The sequence below is a fragment of the Pyrgilauda ruficollis genome, unplaced genomic scaffold (assembly GCF_017590135.1).
Source record: "Pyrgilauda ruficollis isolate IOZ18807 unplaced genomic scaffold, ASM1759013v1 scaffold1, whole genome shotgun sequence".
In the NCBI taxonomy this organism is placed as follows: domain Eukaryota; kingdom Metazoa; phylum Chordata; class Aves; order Passeriformes; family Passeridae; genus Pyrgilauda; species Pyrgilauda ruficollis.
The window spans coordinates 7,406,793-7,425,893 of record NW_024508100.1 but is presented as its reverse complement, the minus strand read 5'-3'; the positions used below and the strand labels follow the sequence as shown (position 1 = coordinate 7,425,893).

Sequence of the window (19,101 nt, the reverse complement as noted above, 5' to 3'; positions counted from 1 at the left end):
AACTGTGCTAATATTAATAACACTTCCTTTCACATCCTGATAATTTAATCTCACAGGATGGTACAAACCAATGAAGAGCCCCAAATCCAGAGCTGATAAGGTTAATCTGAAATTGAAGGCGAGCATCCCTTGAACTAATTAAATGGAGGGGACAGGAGAGAGGGAAATACCCCACTGATCAGATTTTATAATCCCATATGCTCTCTCAAAGGAAAAGAGAACCTATCTAGGAACCCTGCAGTATTTTTTACCTCATCCCAGATTTAAAGACTGCTCTGTGCAATAACAACTACCTAAATTCCTGGAAGGATTCCTAGAAGAAATCTTTCAAAAAACTCCACAAACCACTGAATTTAAGGAAAAAACTGAAATTCATTATATGAAAGGAAGGGAGGCACTAGAAGGCAGCACAAGACTCTTGGAGGAAGATATAAACATTTCCTGAGAAAGCCCATGAGACCAGCAGCAGGCTTCCTCTGGTGCTGGGAAAAGGAAACAACATATATTCACCTTTTCAGATGTACTGAGTAACACAGGCCCAGCAAGGCTACAATTAAAATTTTGAATGACTTCACAGAATTTTTTTTTGTGCCAGACAGAAAACAGAGTGCCCCTCTTCATCACCTTTGCACAACAGCAGGTTGAAAACTTCTACTCTTGACAGTGAAGAGCTAAATATTTCCTTTGAAACCCTTCTTGGAGGAGGTTAAATTCATTTAGAAAATGTCCTCCAGAAAAACATATGACAGAATGTATCAACATTCTGTCTTCTTTAATACTTTTTATAATTGTCTGTATTTCATAGCCATGATTTTAGAATTTTACATGTCTAATAGAGAACAGAATATGAAAGAAAGGACATTTGCAGAAACTCCACATTGTCGGTCTTTGCAGTGGTCTTAATTAATGAACAAAATTAATACCGTTGAGACTCTATTAACATCCAATTAATTTAAAGCATAAATATTTACTGCATTAAAAGCTTTCATTGTCTCAGACAGAAAACTAGCAGCATTAAATAGATATTACAGTTTGCAGCTTGTCCTCATCAAATTTTTTCTGAGGATTACAAGAAATAAGAGGTCATTTCTGCACAAATTCAAACCCACAAGATAATTTCCTAAGGAAACTGATGTTTCATTCTATTAAAAGTCTGTACTACTTGACATAACATAAATATTATGCTTATTGTGTTTTTTTATTTTATTTACATAGCTATCATACTGCTAGTTTGTGCAGATAAACCATTAGGTATATACATACATATAGAAAATATCATGTTATCAAACAGAAGTGTCACTTGATGAAGATCTCTCTAAATGTATTACTGTGTACAGCCCATCTTCGATTCTTTACATTTTACAAAGCTGAATAATTTGGGGCACCCACTGTCAGGAAATACCGCCTGGATTTTGATTTTATACAAACAGCATAGTCTGCCATCTGTGCTGAATTCCTAGAGTTTATGAGGCATGAAAAAAGCCTGCTGTCCTAGGCCCTAACTTTTCTGCTGCTATAGAAAAAACACAGTAATTCTGAAAGGGCAACAGTGCTTCATATTGAATGACCTGAATAAAGATGCAAAAGAAGCAAAGAGACTGTCTTGTTTCAGCACAACTGGTTCCTCCAATTTAAATATAAAACCCTACGTGAATTTAATTTTGCCGTCTCACAAGGCATTCTTGCACTGTCCAGTGAACAATCCCTGACTTGTTCTGGTCACCAGGAGTATAGGTGAGCAACTAGGAAGGGGAAAGTCTATTTCTTTGATCTGTTGAGAAAATTCATTCTGGAAAGTCATGCTTGACTTGTATTCTCTTTGGTGGGACATAAAGCTTTGGACTGTTTTGGATAAGCTATGGAGCCAAGGCTCACCTTTGCTGTAAGGATGAGAAACAGTGGAAACAGTTGTAGCAATCAGCACTGATGGAAGATAGCACTGCCAAAGGCTGCTTTGACATTTACATGCACATACAGCAACGTATCAATACCTGCTATAAACTGAAATAAGCAGCATTGCTTAGTGAACTCACCAGCCTGCGGATCTCCCTCTCACACTCCCGCTTTATTCTATTGATCTCATCCTGGTGGGACTGATAAGCTGTGCGCAGGTCCGCAGCCTTCATCTTATCTGCCTGCATAATGTTGTTCAGAGCTTCTTCAAGCTGCTTTTTGCCAGATTTCAGCTCCAAGATCTCTTGTTGCAGCTTCATTCGTTCCCCGTCGAACGCCTTGCGAGCCTCCTCCTTAGCCTCACTCAGCAGCGCCGTCTTCACCTTGTCAGCCGCCCCGTCCCGCAGGACATTGACTGTTGACTGCAAACGCTGAATTTCACCATCTTTGATTTTCACCATTCTTGCCACCTCCTGCTCATGCTGCCGGATCAGTAGCTCTCTGACGCTCTGAAGTTCCTTCATTTTCTCCTCGTGGAGCTTGGCTTTCAGTTCAGAAACATAGGCAGTGTGCTTATGCTGCTCCTGCTCCCTTTCTTGCTTAACCTCTTGGATTTTTTCTCTCAGTTTACCCACCTGGAACAAAATATAAAATACTGACTGACAAGCACCACTCCACTACTTAAAGTCACCAAGGAAACTGCCTTTCTTTTAAGAAACTGTTCTTAAAAACCTATCTTGAATATTCAAAAGCAAAGACTGCACACTTCTCTCCAGTGAACAAATGGAGAAACAGGGCTGGAAAAAGACCATGTGCATGTTAAGGAATGTGCTACACGGATGTGTAACTGGTAATGAGTTCTCATAGATCTAGGGAATAAAATAAAACTGACCAACATACACTCTAGTTATCTCCTTATTTCCTGTACCAACCACACCAGGCTATTCTCACCCATAACCCCTCTACTGCACTCTACAAGCAAATGGAAAATTACTCAAACAGGGAAAAGACTTTATGTTTATGCTGGAAATACTTCTATTTTGGATTTCTTAATTTTTTAGCTATTTTAATGGGAAAATCCTTATATAAACCAAAAGAATTGACCTTTTGAAAAATCAAGTCTACTCAATGGACCTCAGATCTCACCCCAAAACTGAGACTATTCATGTCCCCAGACATTCCAGAAACTATAGGCCAGTGAGTCTAAGGGTTGGGGAGGGAGCAGTGGAAAAATATTATAGACTATTATAGCAATATCCACTGTGATGAAACCTCATTATAAAATGATGCTCAGCAGGCTGCATGGAAAGCAATGTTTTTTTCCATGTGGGATTAGATGTTAATTTAGAATAAAGGAGGAAAAAAGAGAAAGGCTCACTTGTCTATTGCAGTATTCCAGAAAGGCTATAATGTATTTCATCATTCATAGTTTCAGTAACATCTTTCAACTATCCCCATACTGAGACTGCCAAAACTTCTATCAGAGGCAGAGGTTTCAAAAATTGTCTTTTAACAATCAATGACAATACAAACGTACATAGCAAATAAAGCTTCATGTTAAAAGGAGGCTATCAACCAGCAAAATGTTAGTCACTGCCACATCTGCTTCTACCTGTGCAACACAAAGCTGTGATCTGTAGTTATGTGATGCATTTAATTTACACTAAATTAAGCCAGAATTGCAACTTGATCAGAGAGGAGTCCAGTCAGGATCAACCCACCACAACTTGACCTGAAGTCAGACAGCTGGGACAGCAGACTTTTCCTGTGCAGAAAATGTTACAATCCTCTTATTTTGAACAGTAGCTTTGAAAATTAACCAACTCAAACTTACTCTTGATTCAAAGAAAGGAAGAGATTGGAGCAAGAAGGAAGGAAGGGTATCACACATTTTTATGAAAGTAACCTAGATGCGCTGCTGACTAAACACCACCTGGGAGAGCACTATAATTAGAGCTGTTCAAAAGGTAATAGCTCTGAATCAGACACTGTCACATGCAGATTTTATAGATATTGTCACTCTGTTCCAGGATGATTCTGAGAATGTATCTCTATCAAGAGAGACAGAGGTTAGGTTTCTTCCCCAAATGGTAAATCTGACTACTGGAAATTATCTGCAGGATATATCCATGTATTATTTCTTTCAGTGGGATGACATTTAGTTCCAAGCCTACAGTGGATAGCAGTGATTTTCAGTGCTTGCACTAGGGTACCCAATTCCATAGGAGAGTCCAAGGCAGGGAGGCTGGAATAGAGGATCTTTAAAGGTCCCTTCCAATGCAAACCATTCCATGATGCTGTAACAAAACTAAGTCACTAACCCACCTATCTACCATCAGAAGCAAACAGAGTGGTTTATAGATAAATTCGAAAATGAAACAACACTCATTATTTACTTATTGCCTTACTGATGAGCTAAGAAAATTGAAATTAAATTGAGCAATGAAACCTACTAATGACAACACAGGGAAACAAACTGCATAATGGCACATACAAACACAGATAATATACCCCCAGAACCACAGTAATTTTAAATTAGTCATATGACACATAAAGCATACAACTGAAAGGCAGTTTTCAACACAACACATTCATGAGTTTAACTTCCTAAAAGAAGTTTTAATAAATGAGAAATAGATTTTGACATTTTGGAGGAGTGCTGAGTCACCAAATTAGCATACTTGCTCAGTTTTTTTCATCTTTGATTGAATTAAGGGAAAGCAAGGCAAAACCTATATGCACTGTTGCTGTCTGTGAGAACATGTATTAACCACTCAGAGTAACTGAGTACTATCATATATCACTACTAATTTTACCTAAAAGCTTCAGTAAGAGGAATTTAAACAAGAAGAATTTGAATGCTTACAAAAACCCTGGGAATCCTTCAAAATCCACAAAAAAATCCTTCAAAAAACCACAGCATATTAAACGCTTATTACACCTCATGATCCAGAAAAAAAAGACGCATCCCAATTCCAGGTCTTGAAAACATCTTTTCCTATTATTGCTTTTGTTCAGAGAAGATGGAAAGTTAGATCTGTCTGTCTGATCTTCTCTGAAAGCCATAATCTGTCCTTCCCGCACCCCTCAGTCCCTCTCCCTCTCTCCTGCACATTGTGGTTTTCTCTACTTGTCTGGCTTCCAGAACAAGAATGAAGTGAAAATAGTAGTGTGGCATTTTCCCATATGCCTGAGTCTCACTTTTTTGGTTTTTTTTTTTTTGTTTTTTTTTAATATGAAGAAAACTATTCTATCTAAGAAATTAAGTGAACAGGAAAACAAAGTCAGGCATGCTATCAGGGCACCAATAAACCAGTTACTGTCTACCTTTCTAAATTAACAATGTAATAATTGGTGCATGTTTGATACAATGTTGTTGTCACAGCAGAACTTAGCTTCTTCAAAAAATAATGCTAAGCATCATTGCTTCTCTCCTTTCCTATGTCTAAAAAGTGCCTGAAAGCAGAATTTTCTTTAAAACAATACAATTGTATTTTTCTTAGATATTTGCATCTTGTGTTGTTTTCTATGGCAAGTTGTTTTGCACACTTGAGACAGAAAAATAACAGTTCAGCCTTATGATGAGAGTAAATGGAATAATTTTAAAACGATGCATTTCTAAAAGGTAATAACCTATTAAATAATATGTGTTTCCAAGTGCTACCAAACCACTGCCCCAATAAAAACGTTATTATAAGTACTTATTCAGGACTACCTCATTTTTTTCTCTTGGATTTAACTGTGGGGGTTTTTAATTTGTGGCACAGTAGTCAATCACAGGAGGGATACTCTCCACACTGCTTTTTGCAAGAAACTTCAAATTTGAATGTCAGAGAAGAGAAGGTAATTAGGAATAGTCAGCATGGATTTACCAAGGGGAAATCACACTTGACCAGTCTGATAGCCTTCTACAATGGCATGGCTAGATGGGTCAGTGAGGGGGGAGCAGAAGCACCGAGACACAAAAAACCAGTGAAATAATGCAATTTACTGAACTGTAAATTATAAAGGGTATTAGCCACTACTAAATTTCATAGTGTGTGGTTTTAAAAAGCTTAAGTAGTTTGTGCAACTTGTTTTAAAATTTGTCATCATTCTATCAATCAACAGCAAGAGAAGTTGGATGAGAAAGAAAATAGAAAAGACCCTGACTTATCTTTTAATTTACCAATACCCCTGACCCGTAAGAGATTTGACTTTTTGCTTTACTCTGTGAAGAAGAAAAATTTCCAAGGGAACACAAATTTAGTTGGCTGGTATTTTCTGAACCTATTGCATCATTCAAACACAAATTAAGGCTTTATGATTTCTTTTTCCTCTGTAAAAAAATCAAATCTGAGGATGACATTTGTGATGGGTTTACTTTGTAAATTAAAATGCAAAAAATAGGACCTTTCAAAGCTGAGTCTCACACAAGGATGTTAATGAAACTAGAATGCACAGAAAAGTTGTTATTCAGGTGTTCCACATTTTACACTGATAAACAGAAAAAAGGCTAGAACAAAGATCCTTTATATGAAGAGAACACATTATCAGTGCATACTTTTTCCACTTGGTAAGTCTTTGAGACTCCTGCAACTACAGTATCCCCATTCAAATACAGATAAACCCACCTGCACGTGGATTATTCTCCAGAACTGCCCTGTGCAAAGCAAAATGCACTAACTGATTTCAGTAAATAACAGAATAGAAATAACCTTACTGGCTTGTCCATATTTTAAATAACATACAGAAATACATAAAAGTAACTGCTAATCTTCATAAATACAAATGTATTTGATGAATTAATATTTGATGAATCCTCTGTGTCCTCTTGATTACCTAAATACCAGTTGAACATATGCCAGATAGACAAATATTGATGGATCTGTTTCATCATCAGTCAGATGCATCAATGAATAGCTCAGAACAATGCCACACATAAACTCAGCAAATCAAATTAGGACTCCTACACAAACAGTTTCCAGTTAATTGATATTCTTCATAGGCATTTAAAGGGACATTCTTTGAATAAGGTGCTGATGTTTGATTTTGAAAACAATTCTTTTTACAACACACAATTTTCAGTAAGGTCAAATACAATACTTCCTTGTCAGTAAGCTAATGCCATTGTATTGCTGTGATTGCAAATTTCAGTGATTGGAGGTTTGGGGATATTTAGTACTTTTTGCACACTATTTAAAATAATTGGCACCAATTTTAGTTTATCAGTTGTTCTTCTGATTTCTTCTTCTTTCATGTTTTTTTTTTTACAACTAACACATTTTAGCATCAAACTCCGCTAGTTTCTAACAGTGCTACTGTTAAAAGAATGATCACAAAATAGAGACAAATACCTTGGTTTTCTCTTGCTGAAATTCTATCTGGATGTTGGTTAGCTTAGTTCGCAGCTCCTCATTAGCAGCTTGCAGGGCTTCAGTCTCCATGTCGGACTTCTCTCCCTTGGCACGACTTTTCTTTGACATAATTGTTTTTGAAGTTTAAAATAAAATGTTTGCTCCACACTGAGCTACCAGCTAGTGCTTTCTGCTTTTAGCATTTAAGAGTGGTGCAGTGGTCAACAAACCCCTTCATACAAGTCTCTGCCATCATGGGAGCAGTCTCTCATGGCCTGGAAGAAGCAAAGTGGTAGGAACAGAATTAGGCTACAGCATTGAGCAGAATCAATCAGATTAACATCCATTTTTAAAGCACACTGGACTTCCTTGAATTATACTATACTTCATAGTGTACCAGAGTTTGAAAGAAACAGATAAGAAGTCACATAATATTTCACCATCTCTAAACTCTATCCACTCTATTCTGTTATTCACAGAAATAAAAGTATTAACACTTCTGATGAATATAGCATATAAACAGAAATTATATCTTATTCAAGACCTGACTAGAACCATGCTCAGAATTCCCAAGATGCAGAGAGAAAGTCATAAATTAATTGAGGTAGTGTTTCAGTGGGAATAGTTTATTTTCTGTAGTATGAAGAAAGTACTTCTCTCCCTAATGTATCAGTTATAATGCATAATTGTGTTATTCGTAATTATCATTGAGTTTCACATCATCAGCATCTATTAAAAAGGTATCACAAAACTGGAAAAACATTTAAAAATGTTTCTTAAAATACCCTATCTGTAACCTGCTTATGTTCAGGGCTGATACTACTTGAAAAGCTACAATGGAAACAAGAAAGTATTTAACTTCATTTTCATTTCCCAGTATGCTCTAAGCTTAAAAAGTATTCAATTATTTAAATCAGCTTTATGTAATATTCAAGGAGAACATCAATAGCAGACAAAGAACCCTAATTCCGATAATTAGGAAATCCCATGATTAGTTTGCTTCATGACTAGTCAGTATAGAAGTTTAATCTGTATTTTTTTTTCCTCTCTGCTCTGCTGCTCTCCTCTAAGAATAGTCAGAATAGTCTGGCACTCCACGAAACAAAACTGTGGGACAAGTGCTCAGTGCTGAACTACTTTCCAAACCCATGTTATCTGCACATTTTTAAATATTCATATAGTTTCATCATTAAATTTTAGACAAACCAGAAAGGTTCCTCTTTAAAACTGAATGACATTACTGAAGTATTATATTTCCATGAAAATTGTTATCAAATTGCCATCAAACAATAAGCTGCTCTTTCCAACCTACTACTGATGGGGAGTTATTTTGAAATTGTATTAGAATGAAAATCCCATGCATTCCTTAGCACATACTTTCTAAAGGGTTAGTGACTAATACCTCGGGTGTGTAGAGACAAACTAAACACCTCAGTTTTATGCTCCTTTTCAAGCACTGGTAAGCAGGTGGTGATTTAAATATCTTGCTTAGAATGATGAGCCAAAGCAGATGAAAAGTGAACAGAACTCAGGACACCAAGTCTCAGTCTGTTTGACAATATTCCCATTGAGTTCTTTCATTTGTAAAAAGCAATTGAAAAAAAATGAAGTTTACTAATTATTTGCTGAAGTAACTTAAGAGAAATAGTTGCTTTTCTCTGTAGTATCAGATATTTTTCCTTTGAAACATAATAATCTATCAAGTCATCCTATTCAATAACACTTTGTTCCTTATATTCATTATATGAAGCATTTTAATATATAATCTGTGAAAAAAACCAGGAACTTAAATACATTTTAATTTTATTATGTATCAGACCTACCTTACCAAACAAATAAACACTGGGGCTATTGCGATTTTACACATAGTAGTTGATCCAAGAAAAACACATCAGCAATATTCTTACAGTAAATTTTAAAAAAGGAACTCTTTGGTGAGTAGAATAAATGTGAGGAATTACTGTTTTAATAAAGGCATTTCATGCTATTAATCTATGGACTTTCTGTGATGCTCAAATTACATTTAATACTCAAATTAGCCTTAAAACTAGAGAGTTTAGCATTATTCTTTGAAGTACTCTTCAGAATTTAAAAAAAACTCTCAAGGCGTTGCTCTCAATTTTTTTCCTTTAACTCTCAACATTTGAGAATTGTCCTTTTCAAGTAAAATAAAAGCTTGAACTTGAAGAAACTTACCCTCCTGTCTTATAGGCATTGAGGGAAGGAGAGTGGGGAGGGGACCAAAAGCAACACCTCCCAATCAAACTGAACATAATAAATTCTCTAAAACCACAAAACAAAAGATACTACCAAAAAGCCAAAAAACCAAATCAACAACAAAAAAACCAAACAAAACCCAAAGCAAACCAAAAACCCTCACAAAGAAACAAACAAAAAAACCAACAAAAAAAAAAAAAAAAAAACCCACACCTAGAAACAACCACCCATGAAGCTGCATTGGTGGGCATAAAAAAAAAATTCCGTTTTTACTCTTCCCTAGATACATTTTCCAGCCTACCTATTTCAAAAGCAGGAACTATGGCAACACAAAGACTATCTATATACCCAGAAAGGCACACAGCCCAGACACACAGGGGCTGAAGCAGAGACTGCATCCTGATTCCCAAACGAAAGGCATAGAACCAGTGAGTGCCCAGATTCCCTCCTAGTTGACTACCCACATTTGGTATTTGGATAAAGGTCAGGACAAAAAAAAAACCAAAAAACCAAACCAAAAAACACCAAACAACTTGTAAACACAGTGAGAAAAAATGAAGGAGAAAACACTCCTCTCTAACGAACAAAATTTTACTGACGCAGATGCTTCAACCAACAACCAACAACCTATTTATTAACTCCCCATATGTCTGCTGAGAGGCAAATTTATGATGTAACCAGGATACAATCCCACAATCACTCCATGACTAAAAATAGCCAATTCCTGCACTCTGAGTTCTACACACTTCTTGCAAACCTTGGAATCATTTGAATGTATTTTATATTTCACATCAAGAAAAAACAGAGGAAAGAGTAATGGATTCTAAAGCACAAGTCACATTTTCAGCGTGTTTTCTCTGGAACATACCAAGTTTCTGACTTTACTTGATAGGTATAGGGGCAATTGTCATTGAAGAAAAACAACAAAATAAATAAACTTGATTGAACTACACAATAGTTTGGGGGTTTGGTCTGTAAAAGATCAAAACATCTAATATGATTTCTCTTATAGATGTTTTGGGAAATCCATTAAATTCTTAGCATACTAAAAAATCAATCAGCTGAACAATACCCTAACTTCCAATTTCTCTTCTATTTGCTTAGCAGATTTAAAGGATGCTTTTTATAACTACCTCAATCTCTTCTCTGATTTTATCAAACAAGACCTCAAACTATGTAATTAATTGCTATATGATGATTCTAGATGTTAAATATCAATACAATGTAATAGAAAAAAGAAAAATCAGGTACTGCAGAAATGTGAGTTTATGTAATCAATAAATTTTGATTACATAAGGGTAAGGAAAAAAAAGAACTTTTTTAATATCTAATCTGTGAAACAATACTTTCTATTGAAAAGTAAGTCAATTTAAAGAAATGTAAGTCTTTAAACATGATCCTGTATGAAGTACACTAAAATATGGGGAGGATTATATCTTTAGAGAGTGAGTCTTTCAGTAACAAGCAGTAATCAACAGGAAAAGTAAGTAAACCCATAAAATCAAGTAATAATTATGGATAACATTATATCATGAAAAATTTACTAAATTATATCAACCAAAATTCTGCATTCCAGCCTTATTTCAAACTTCGACAACATTACTCAGCTGCAGCACAATTTTTGGAAGGTGAAATTGTCAGTGAGTCATCTCAGCTGAAGCACCAAGCCGTAACTCAGTTACTGGAGGGAAATAATAAAGCCTCATCTCAAGACTGCACCTCCACATAAACAGTGCACCATTCTACTTCAGCTTTTTTTATTTCAACATTTATCTTTAAATTCTGCACAGCCTACTGCAGCTACCCATAACCCTCACTGTGCTTGTGAACATGAGATGTAAGTACACTCGCAACACAGCACAATTCTGTACATTCATGAAGTTTAAAATATATTTTATTAGCATAGCATCTGACAGTAGTAAATGCAGTGGACATGGGTACAATGTTAACTTCAGAAGTAACTTGCAGTTCACCTATGTTATAGTTTAAAAAAAACATGATAATCAACCAGTGACTTTATGGGAAAGACAAAATTCATTGCTGCCACTGCCCAAGGCACATTTCTCACAAGGTTCAGATGACCTACATTTACTGCTTCAATTCTCAGTTCTGTGTAATAAAACATGACTGAATGGATAAAAGCAGAAGAACCTCTACAGGATTGTACAATAATACTCATCTTGCCAACAAATCTGAATGTAAATTATCAATACAGCTTTCTAAGTATACTGTAGACTGGTCACCTTTCTGATACCCCTTTGTAGCTACCCACAAGGACAGATCTATTTCTGTAACAGTAGAACCTTTAAGGGTTACTGTAAATCATAGCCTGCTTAGGGAAATACAGTTTCCTTACAGTGGAACACTTTATAAATATCACTTGATTTTTTGATGGATAAAACCAGAAACATCTTTGTTGTTAACTAACAGCCCACATTCATTTTTTCAGATTCACTGCCTAAAGTCCTGAGTCAATCTTGCTTTAATAACACACCTTATAGGGCCACACTACACAGAAAGCAATCACCAAGAAACTATAAGCATTTTTTCATTGCTTTTTGCCAGAAGACCTCAATGTAACAATCCTGCAGAGCCAGGTGGAACAGAGCTTTCCCTGGTAGAGATTACAGTGTAGCATGAGTCAGGCTTTTATGACACTTGCTCAGATTTCCACAGCAGGTGACATCCCACGGATGAGCACAGGATCTGTAAAGCATTCAGCTCTTCAGTCCAGGTTTGTAATTGCTTCCATATTTTTTTCAATGGCATCTCAGCAAAGGTGATCTGTGATTCTGTCACTCCACATCTTTCAGAAAATTCCCAATGCCCTCAGGAATCAGTACCCAGGTTTTAACTTCCCACCACAAATCACTGCCTTCCAGGTCTTTATACAGTTGATAGAACTAATTTGGTAATTTCCTAAATTAATTTCACCAATGTATTCATTTTTTCTTCAGTGAATTGGCTGCCTGTGATCTGTGTATCTGCTAAAACATATGCAACTAAAATATGTATCCAAGTCACTGGACACCAACAAAAAAAAAAAAAAAAAAATCAAACTCATTTAGATACTATGCACACACACAAATGTGTAAATATTTGTGTATACGCTAGTTACAACCATGTGAAACTGAATTTTTATTTTTGATTGGTCCTACTCCATGCCACTGGATAGCATCCAGTATATGAATGGCTTCATTCTAGTGAAAGGACATGAACAGCCCCCCAAAACACCCCAAAAAACTAGCTCTTAGTTTAAAAGGAATTACCACAAGTAAAAAAGAATGTCTGAGCCAAAGAGGACACAGCATGAGGAAGGGAAGGGATCCTACCCCTCCCTTCTGCACTACACAACCCTTTCATGCACGGAGTTACTGAAAACTTAACCTGAATCCCTTCCCAGAAAGCTAAGAGCTTGATTCCAGGACTTTTTTTATTTTAAGTAAATAAAAAATATTCATTGGCTTCAATGAATTTGCATTATTAATATTTACCCAATTTCACTTACAGCACTGTTTCAAGGATTTACCAAATCATTAATCATTAATCATTAATATCACTCTATTAGCCCTATTAAAAGACAAAATGCTACAAAAAGGAGTCCTGTGACACATATAAAATAAAAGAGACATTAGCACGGAAAGGCAAAGTTCAAACACAAGTAAAAATGGTAAAACAGAACCCTCCCTCCACAACCTTCACAACTCAGCTCTGTTACTCAACCACAGTGCTTTAGGGCTCACTGCAGCTCCAGAGGCAGAGCTGTTCCCCTGATCTCTGGGCCAGCTCCCTTCTCTCCAGCATGGACAGGAGCCCTGACCTGATGCCTGCAGTCTGACACAGGGCATCAGCCTCTGGACCTTCTCAGCGTGCCCTGGGGATGAGCAGGGAGATCCCTGGGCTCTCACTGAGAAGCAGCATTCCCACTAAAGCAGAACATTTAAGAGCAAAAACAGAAGGTAGAAGAAAGGGCAAGTTACAACATTTCTAAGTTGGGGCTAGATAAATGGCAAATACAGAGACAGATTCTAATATCTTTACTGACTATCACTGACACCCCACAAATATAATCAAGCTGTCAAATTTGGGCTTTTGGATTATAGTGGACCAGTTTTGTTTAGCTACTCAGCTGATTTTTGCAGGAAGCTTCCCTTGGGTATTTTTTTAAACCCATCACTATTATTATTTTTATTTTATTGTAAAGAGATTAATAACTAAAATCTGAAACTAGAAAAATTTAAAATTCAGGGATGACAGCTGTGTAGAAAATGTACAAGGCAACTGAAAGGTTTAGGGAGAGAGGTTCAGATTCCCAATTTGATGGCTCAAGAAAGAGGAGGAATCTCAATGAGAGAAAACCTGGGGTTGTCTAACACTTAATTGCGTCTTGAATATTTATTATTTTGTAAATCAATAGAATAGAGTTGAGAGGTCAGGCAAGTGTTAAGGAGGAGAAAAGGTGCTTCTGGATGTGATATTAGTTACCAGCTGAACAGTGAAGCAGAAGGGACACGACTTCATTCCACTATCTCTGATCTCAATAATTATTTTGTGCTGTTGACTACCTTTGCTAAGTCTGCAAGCTACCTCATGCTGTGCCAGACAGCTCACACTCTCACCTCACTGCTCCAGCACAGAAAATCACACAGCTCTGTGCAGAGCAGCACCAGCCCATCAAGCAGCACAAAGAAACAATCACAAAACTTCTTTACCTGCCAAGGGATGGCTCAACTTTCACACAACTTCTCATTAAAATCAGGTCTCTTAGCCAAAATGAAGGTATCAGCCTAGTCCAGTAATATGGGAAGACTGACAAAAGAACATGCTGCATTTTTTCCAAAGTTCCCATGCTGGTCCATTTTTAAAGCCAAGTTCCTTAGCTCCTGAGACCAAAGTAAGGATATACACTACAGAACTGACAGTGGTGTTGCTTATATTTTGAAGACTCATAGAATTCCCAAAGAGGTGCTCAAGAATTTAGGACCTCAACTTTGTGTTCGATTACTGCATCAAGGACTCCTGCTCAGCTTCAATGTTCTTGAACCCCACATGGAAATCTAATTTCAAATCTAACTGTATTATTATTATTATTATTATTATTATTATTATTATTATCTTATTGGAAACACACAGGCTAAGGCTTGATGGATTTTGGTTCCACCTACAGTTCTGTCATAGATGCCTTGTATTTTCTCTACCAAATCACTTAATCTCTTAGTAAAATAGGCATTACACTTCCAGAAAGACTATCAGAAATGTATTCTGAGGACAATACTATGAAATAAGAGATTGGGTTCATGTAATGAGAAATGAAACTTAAGTGACTGCCATGTTCATTGCAGTGAACAGAGTTTAAGTCACTCTGGGAACTGGCTGATGCAACTGCATCACCTGGGATAAAATATTTAAACTGGGTGTTTCAGCCAGAAGCTTCTTTCCCCTCTCAGCTCTCTGAAAGGGAGCTGTGCAATGGCTACAAACTACAGGCAGTAAAAAGCACAGCTAGATACTAACACAGCAAGAGCCTGGAGACAAACTTTTGTTTCTCTCTCCGGTTAAAGAGGACAGAGACAAACATGACAAAGCATAAGAAAAGTACAGAACAGAAACTGAACTGTGAACTCTTTGTGCAACCATCTTCCAATATCTACAAATAGAGAACACTTCACCACCGTGAGAAGACTACAAATAAAATACCCTTCTGGTAACTGCCAGCAAATTTGATTCAAACCATTCCAGATTGTTGGAAATGCTGTTGGCAAGTTGGCCACCAGAAATACAAATGTGCTCTCTGAAGATACTAAAAGTTGAATGTGGCAGCTAAGAACAGTTACAGAAAATATATTTATCCAGATACATGTACCAACATCATAATTTTAAGGATAGCATCCCTCAGAATGTTAAAAAGATGCATTCAGTCATGGTTCACCTTAAAAAGAGGGAAACAGGCAAGTAGATATAAATATAAAACTCCAGAAATACTCTGTGGCACACCACTATAGACTGTGACACTTTCTGTTGTTCAGAATAGACTGCCCCAAAGTATTCTGAAGTTCAGAAATTAATCAATGCACAAACACACACACACACACATATATATATACACATATGGAAATAAAGCTTCCTAAAAGCTTCCTAAATTAGGGATAGACAGAACCAGACTACTTGAACATACAACTTTGAGTGCTTTGGTAGGCAAGTTGTGCACACAATTTATGGGGGTATTCAATTTATGGGGGCACAGCATTGCTAGCAGTGCACCCTAAACTGCTGAGTGCTGTCATAGTCAAGCTGATTTGGACATTTAGGGGGACTAAAAAGTGATTTATTATTCATTCCAAAGATAACATCCTGTCTCTATACCTATATAATGTCTCTCCTTCACTGAGAATCACGATTGCATTTCACTATACTGTTTCAGAAGATGGTACAGTGTTTTGCAGAAAGCTGAGGCCAAGACATGCCACCTAAAGCTTACAAAAGTCCCAATGGTTAAATGAAAAATGTTTATGCTTCATTGCTTCAGAACACAACCTCCTTCTTGCCATGGTGCCTGCAAAGAAGGCTACTCTCTGGAAGGCCTAAATGGCTGTAAATCATCTGTGACCATAGACAAAAATCTTTATTCAAGTTGTATTATCCTGTAAATTTGACACAGTTGCAATCATATCTATGAATCCAGTTGTGTAGAAATATATTCACATAGTTTCTGCTATTAAGTGGTGTTCAGTTCTGTTCCTCTTCCCACCTCGTCCCCTAGAAGAGGTGGCAGAGGGAAGCCTCAAATTTAGGGTGCTGGCAGTGACTTTACAGACAAACTTAGTCCTAATGAAGACTCGGTGGAAAAATATGGAAATCAGTATTGCCAAGAAGTGTTCTTTCTACACCTTCTCCCTAAACTTTAGCTGAAAGGGTGAATCAGATTTTCCTTTGAGGTTAAGGTTATCACAGCTATGGCAGCAACACTAATTTTTCACCTCCTACATAGCAAAACTGAAAGCTTCATGTAAACCAAGACTTGGCTGTTACCTGTGCACATTGCCCTTGCACATGAAAGGGGAAATGCTGAAATGCTGCCTGTTTCAGTGAACGACATGAAAACTGGGAGTTCTTAAGTGGAACCATGCTCATTCCCCTCCCAGGGCATATATATTCAAATGGCTACACTCCAAACACATACTATTTATTAATTTTTTTGCAGTAGAGACATCTGGAAACATCAGAAAGATCTTCACTAACACTTTCCAAATGTTGTAAGGGATTAAGAATAGAAAATTTCTAGATGCTTCCTTTGGGATATGTGAGTCTTTACCAGTAAATAAGAAGGTTATATGTTTCCTTTCATTGTCTGAGAGTATGCATTTTTAATTCTTACACTGATTGTTGGAAGTTAATTGAAATGCCCAAATACTCTCTGCCTCCCTTCTACTACAAAATCTCATATTTTTGTCTTGTGTTGTAATAACATCCAGCACAACTGTATAAATATAATATGTGCAGTTGTGCACAGGACAGGTTTCCTTCAGAATGGATAAGTTGTAGTTGTTGAGATTAAAATTAGTCCTTCAAGATCCTTCTCCTAGAAATCAATGTTTACACACTGCTATGCATAAAGCAGGATTTTGCCCACATGCATGCGTATATTGCCAAAACAAAATCCCATTATCAAAGCTACTTAATATTCAAAACACCATTTGGAGATATTGACATTACAAATGAATTAAACTGAAGAGCTGAGAAAACAAACAAAAACCTAGAAAGACAATCATAACCAAGAGAGAGCCTATTCATCAAGAAAAAGCACCAGGTGCTGTAAACTGGAATATCGTAAGGAATTCTCAGAACTGCCAAGTTTATGGCCTCTCACTACTGTTTATTGAATGCACAACACATAGGATACAGGTTTCTCACAGTTCATACCTTTTTTTCCCATTCATACTCATTTATGAACATACAAGGAGCTCCAGAAAAGTCTGAAGATCTGCTGTGCGTTAATACTGGACAGCAAGCCTGATATATTTGAGAGCCCATTCCATGGTGTCAGAAAAGTCTGTTTAGTTTTCTTTTTAAGACCTCTTGCAAACACTCAGCACACAGATGATTACTTTTAGATGACTAAGTGCAACATCCCTTATCTTATCTCGACACAACCATAACCAACGACAGACTTATCGAGCAGCAAAACATGTGTGGGAATTCTGCCAGCAGCTGCACAGCCACCAGCCACCCAAATGTATTACCTTGTTACATCTGCAAGTAAGAAAATCTCTTTAGACACAAGCATGTTATAGTACTTGTTTTCTGTGTTTGGAGAGTAATGGATCTGTAATCTCATGGCAGTGAGCATAAGTAATACTTGTATAGAGGATCAGTCAGCACAGGTTGTTTGTTCAAAGGATGCTAAGAAAAAATGGAAACATGAGAGCAATACCGAAGTTTATCTAAGTTTAATTTTCAGTATTCAGAGAAAGAGGGAAAATATCAAATTATCAGTCAGCAAAAGAAAGAAAAAGCCATTTAAAAAAATGTGCCTGGCCCTACTGCAGGGCCAGGCATGCTGCAGCAATCCTAAATTTTCACAGAAGCAGCCAGCCATTCTCTAAAGCAAAGTGCCAGCTCACAGCTGCATGATATAGCAGCACCATTCCTGCATGAAGGCTTGTGTTTGCCCTTCCAGTCTGAGGAGACACTTGGAAGAGATCAGGAATAGTCTAGACAAATAACAAGACATCATGCAAGAAATATAATCAAAAACAGGGACCAGATAGGCAAGATTTTTTCCCACAGCACTGGGAAAATGTGCATAAGCAATCCAGAAGATGAAAACCCACTGTGCAAATTTTCATAAGCTAGTTCCAGCTGTTAGGATAGGTACAGATAATTGGCACATGATGAAATCACTTTCCAAAATACACTGGCTGTTGAAGACTCATGTTTAGAACATTTCATCTTTATTATGCAGAGTCAGCTAAACAAACTATTAAGTCTAAATCAATTTTTCAGTCTGTGTTCCACTGTTTGGATGTACAGGAACAGAGCAGTCTAAAGGACAATGGGGGATAATAATCTTTAAATAGCATCCTTTTGAAATTTAAAAATTAAAATACATTTACTTTTGCAGAAAGACAATTGATAATAGTCATCAGCTGGGTTTAGAGTTCAGCATTTTAATTCTTTCTAAAATCAGCATAATTTACTTTCTGTTAGGATTAACTAGATCTGTAGATAATCTTTTTAGATAAATCTGTGATTGAAGTTCCTCATGCATTTACCCTGAAGTGTTAAATCCAGTCAGAAGAAAAAGATGAACTACCCTCCCAGGTACAGAAGACAGAATTTAGTAGTCATATTGGTTTATCTGTTGCCCCAAAACATATTTAGTTACAAATTAGAAATTACAAATTAAAATAATTATTCTCTATAATGAAAGTTAATTACATTAGCAAATATTAAATTATTTTAGACACTCTTTTTCATTCTTTATGTTTCTTTATAATGACTACACTATAATGAAATTCTGTGAAGTGTTAAAGTCAAAGATACTACAATGAAATAGTAGCTGTATTTGAGTGTCATAGAAAACAGATGGACCCTAAGACTCATTCTATATCCTAGGTCTTTTTACTTTATTCTTTCCTTCTTCGTAACTTTTTTA

At 36.6% G+C, this 19,101-nt stretch overlaps 1 protein-coding gene across 1 annotated transcript in view; it reads right to left on the bottom strand.

The window, feature by feature from the left end:
- Nucleotides 1-17,525, bottom strand: part of JAKMIP1 (janus kinase and microtubule interacting protein 1) — an 86,663-nt gene extending 69,138 nt beyond the window's left edge. The window contains exons 1-3 of the mRNA XM_041464300.1: nucleotides 17,367-17,525; nucleotides 7,230-7,504; nucleotides 2,034-2,528 (exon numbers count right to left, since the gene is read on the bottom strand). Coding sequence (XP_041320234.1) covers nucleotides 2,034-2,528; nucleotides 7,230-7,358 — 624 coding nt within the window. The 5' untranslated portion in view covers nucleotides 7,359-7,504; nucleotides 17,367-17,525. The remainder of the gene's footprint in view (nucleotides 1-2,033; nucleotides 2,529-7,229; nucleotides 7,505-17,366) is intronic.
- Nucleotides 17,526-19,101: the final 1,576 nt, after the last annotated feature.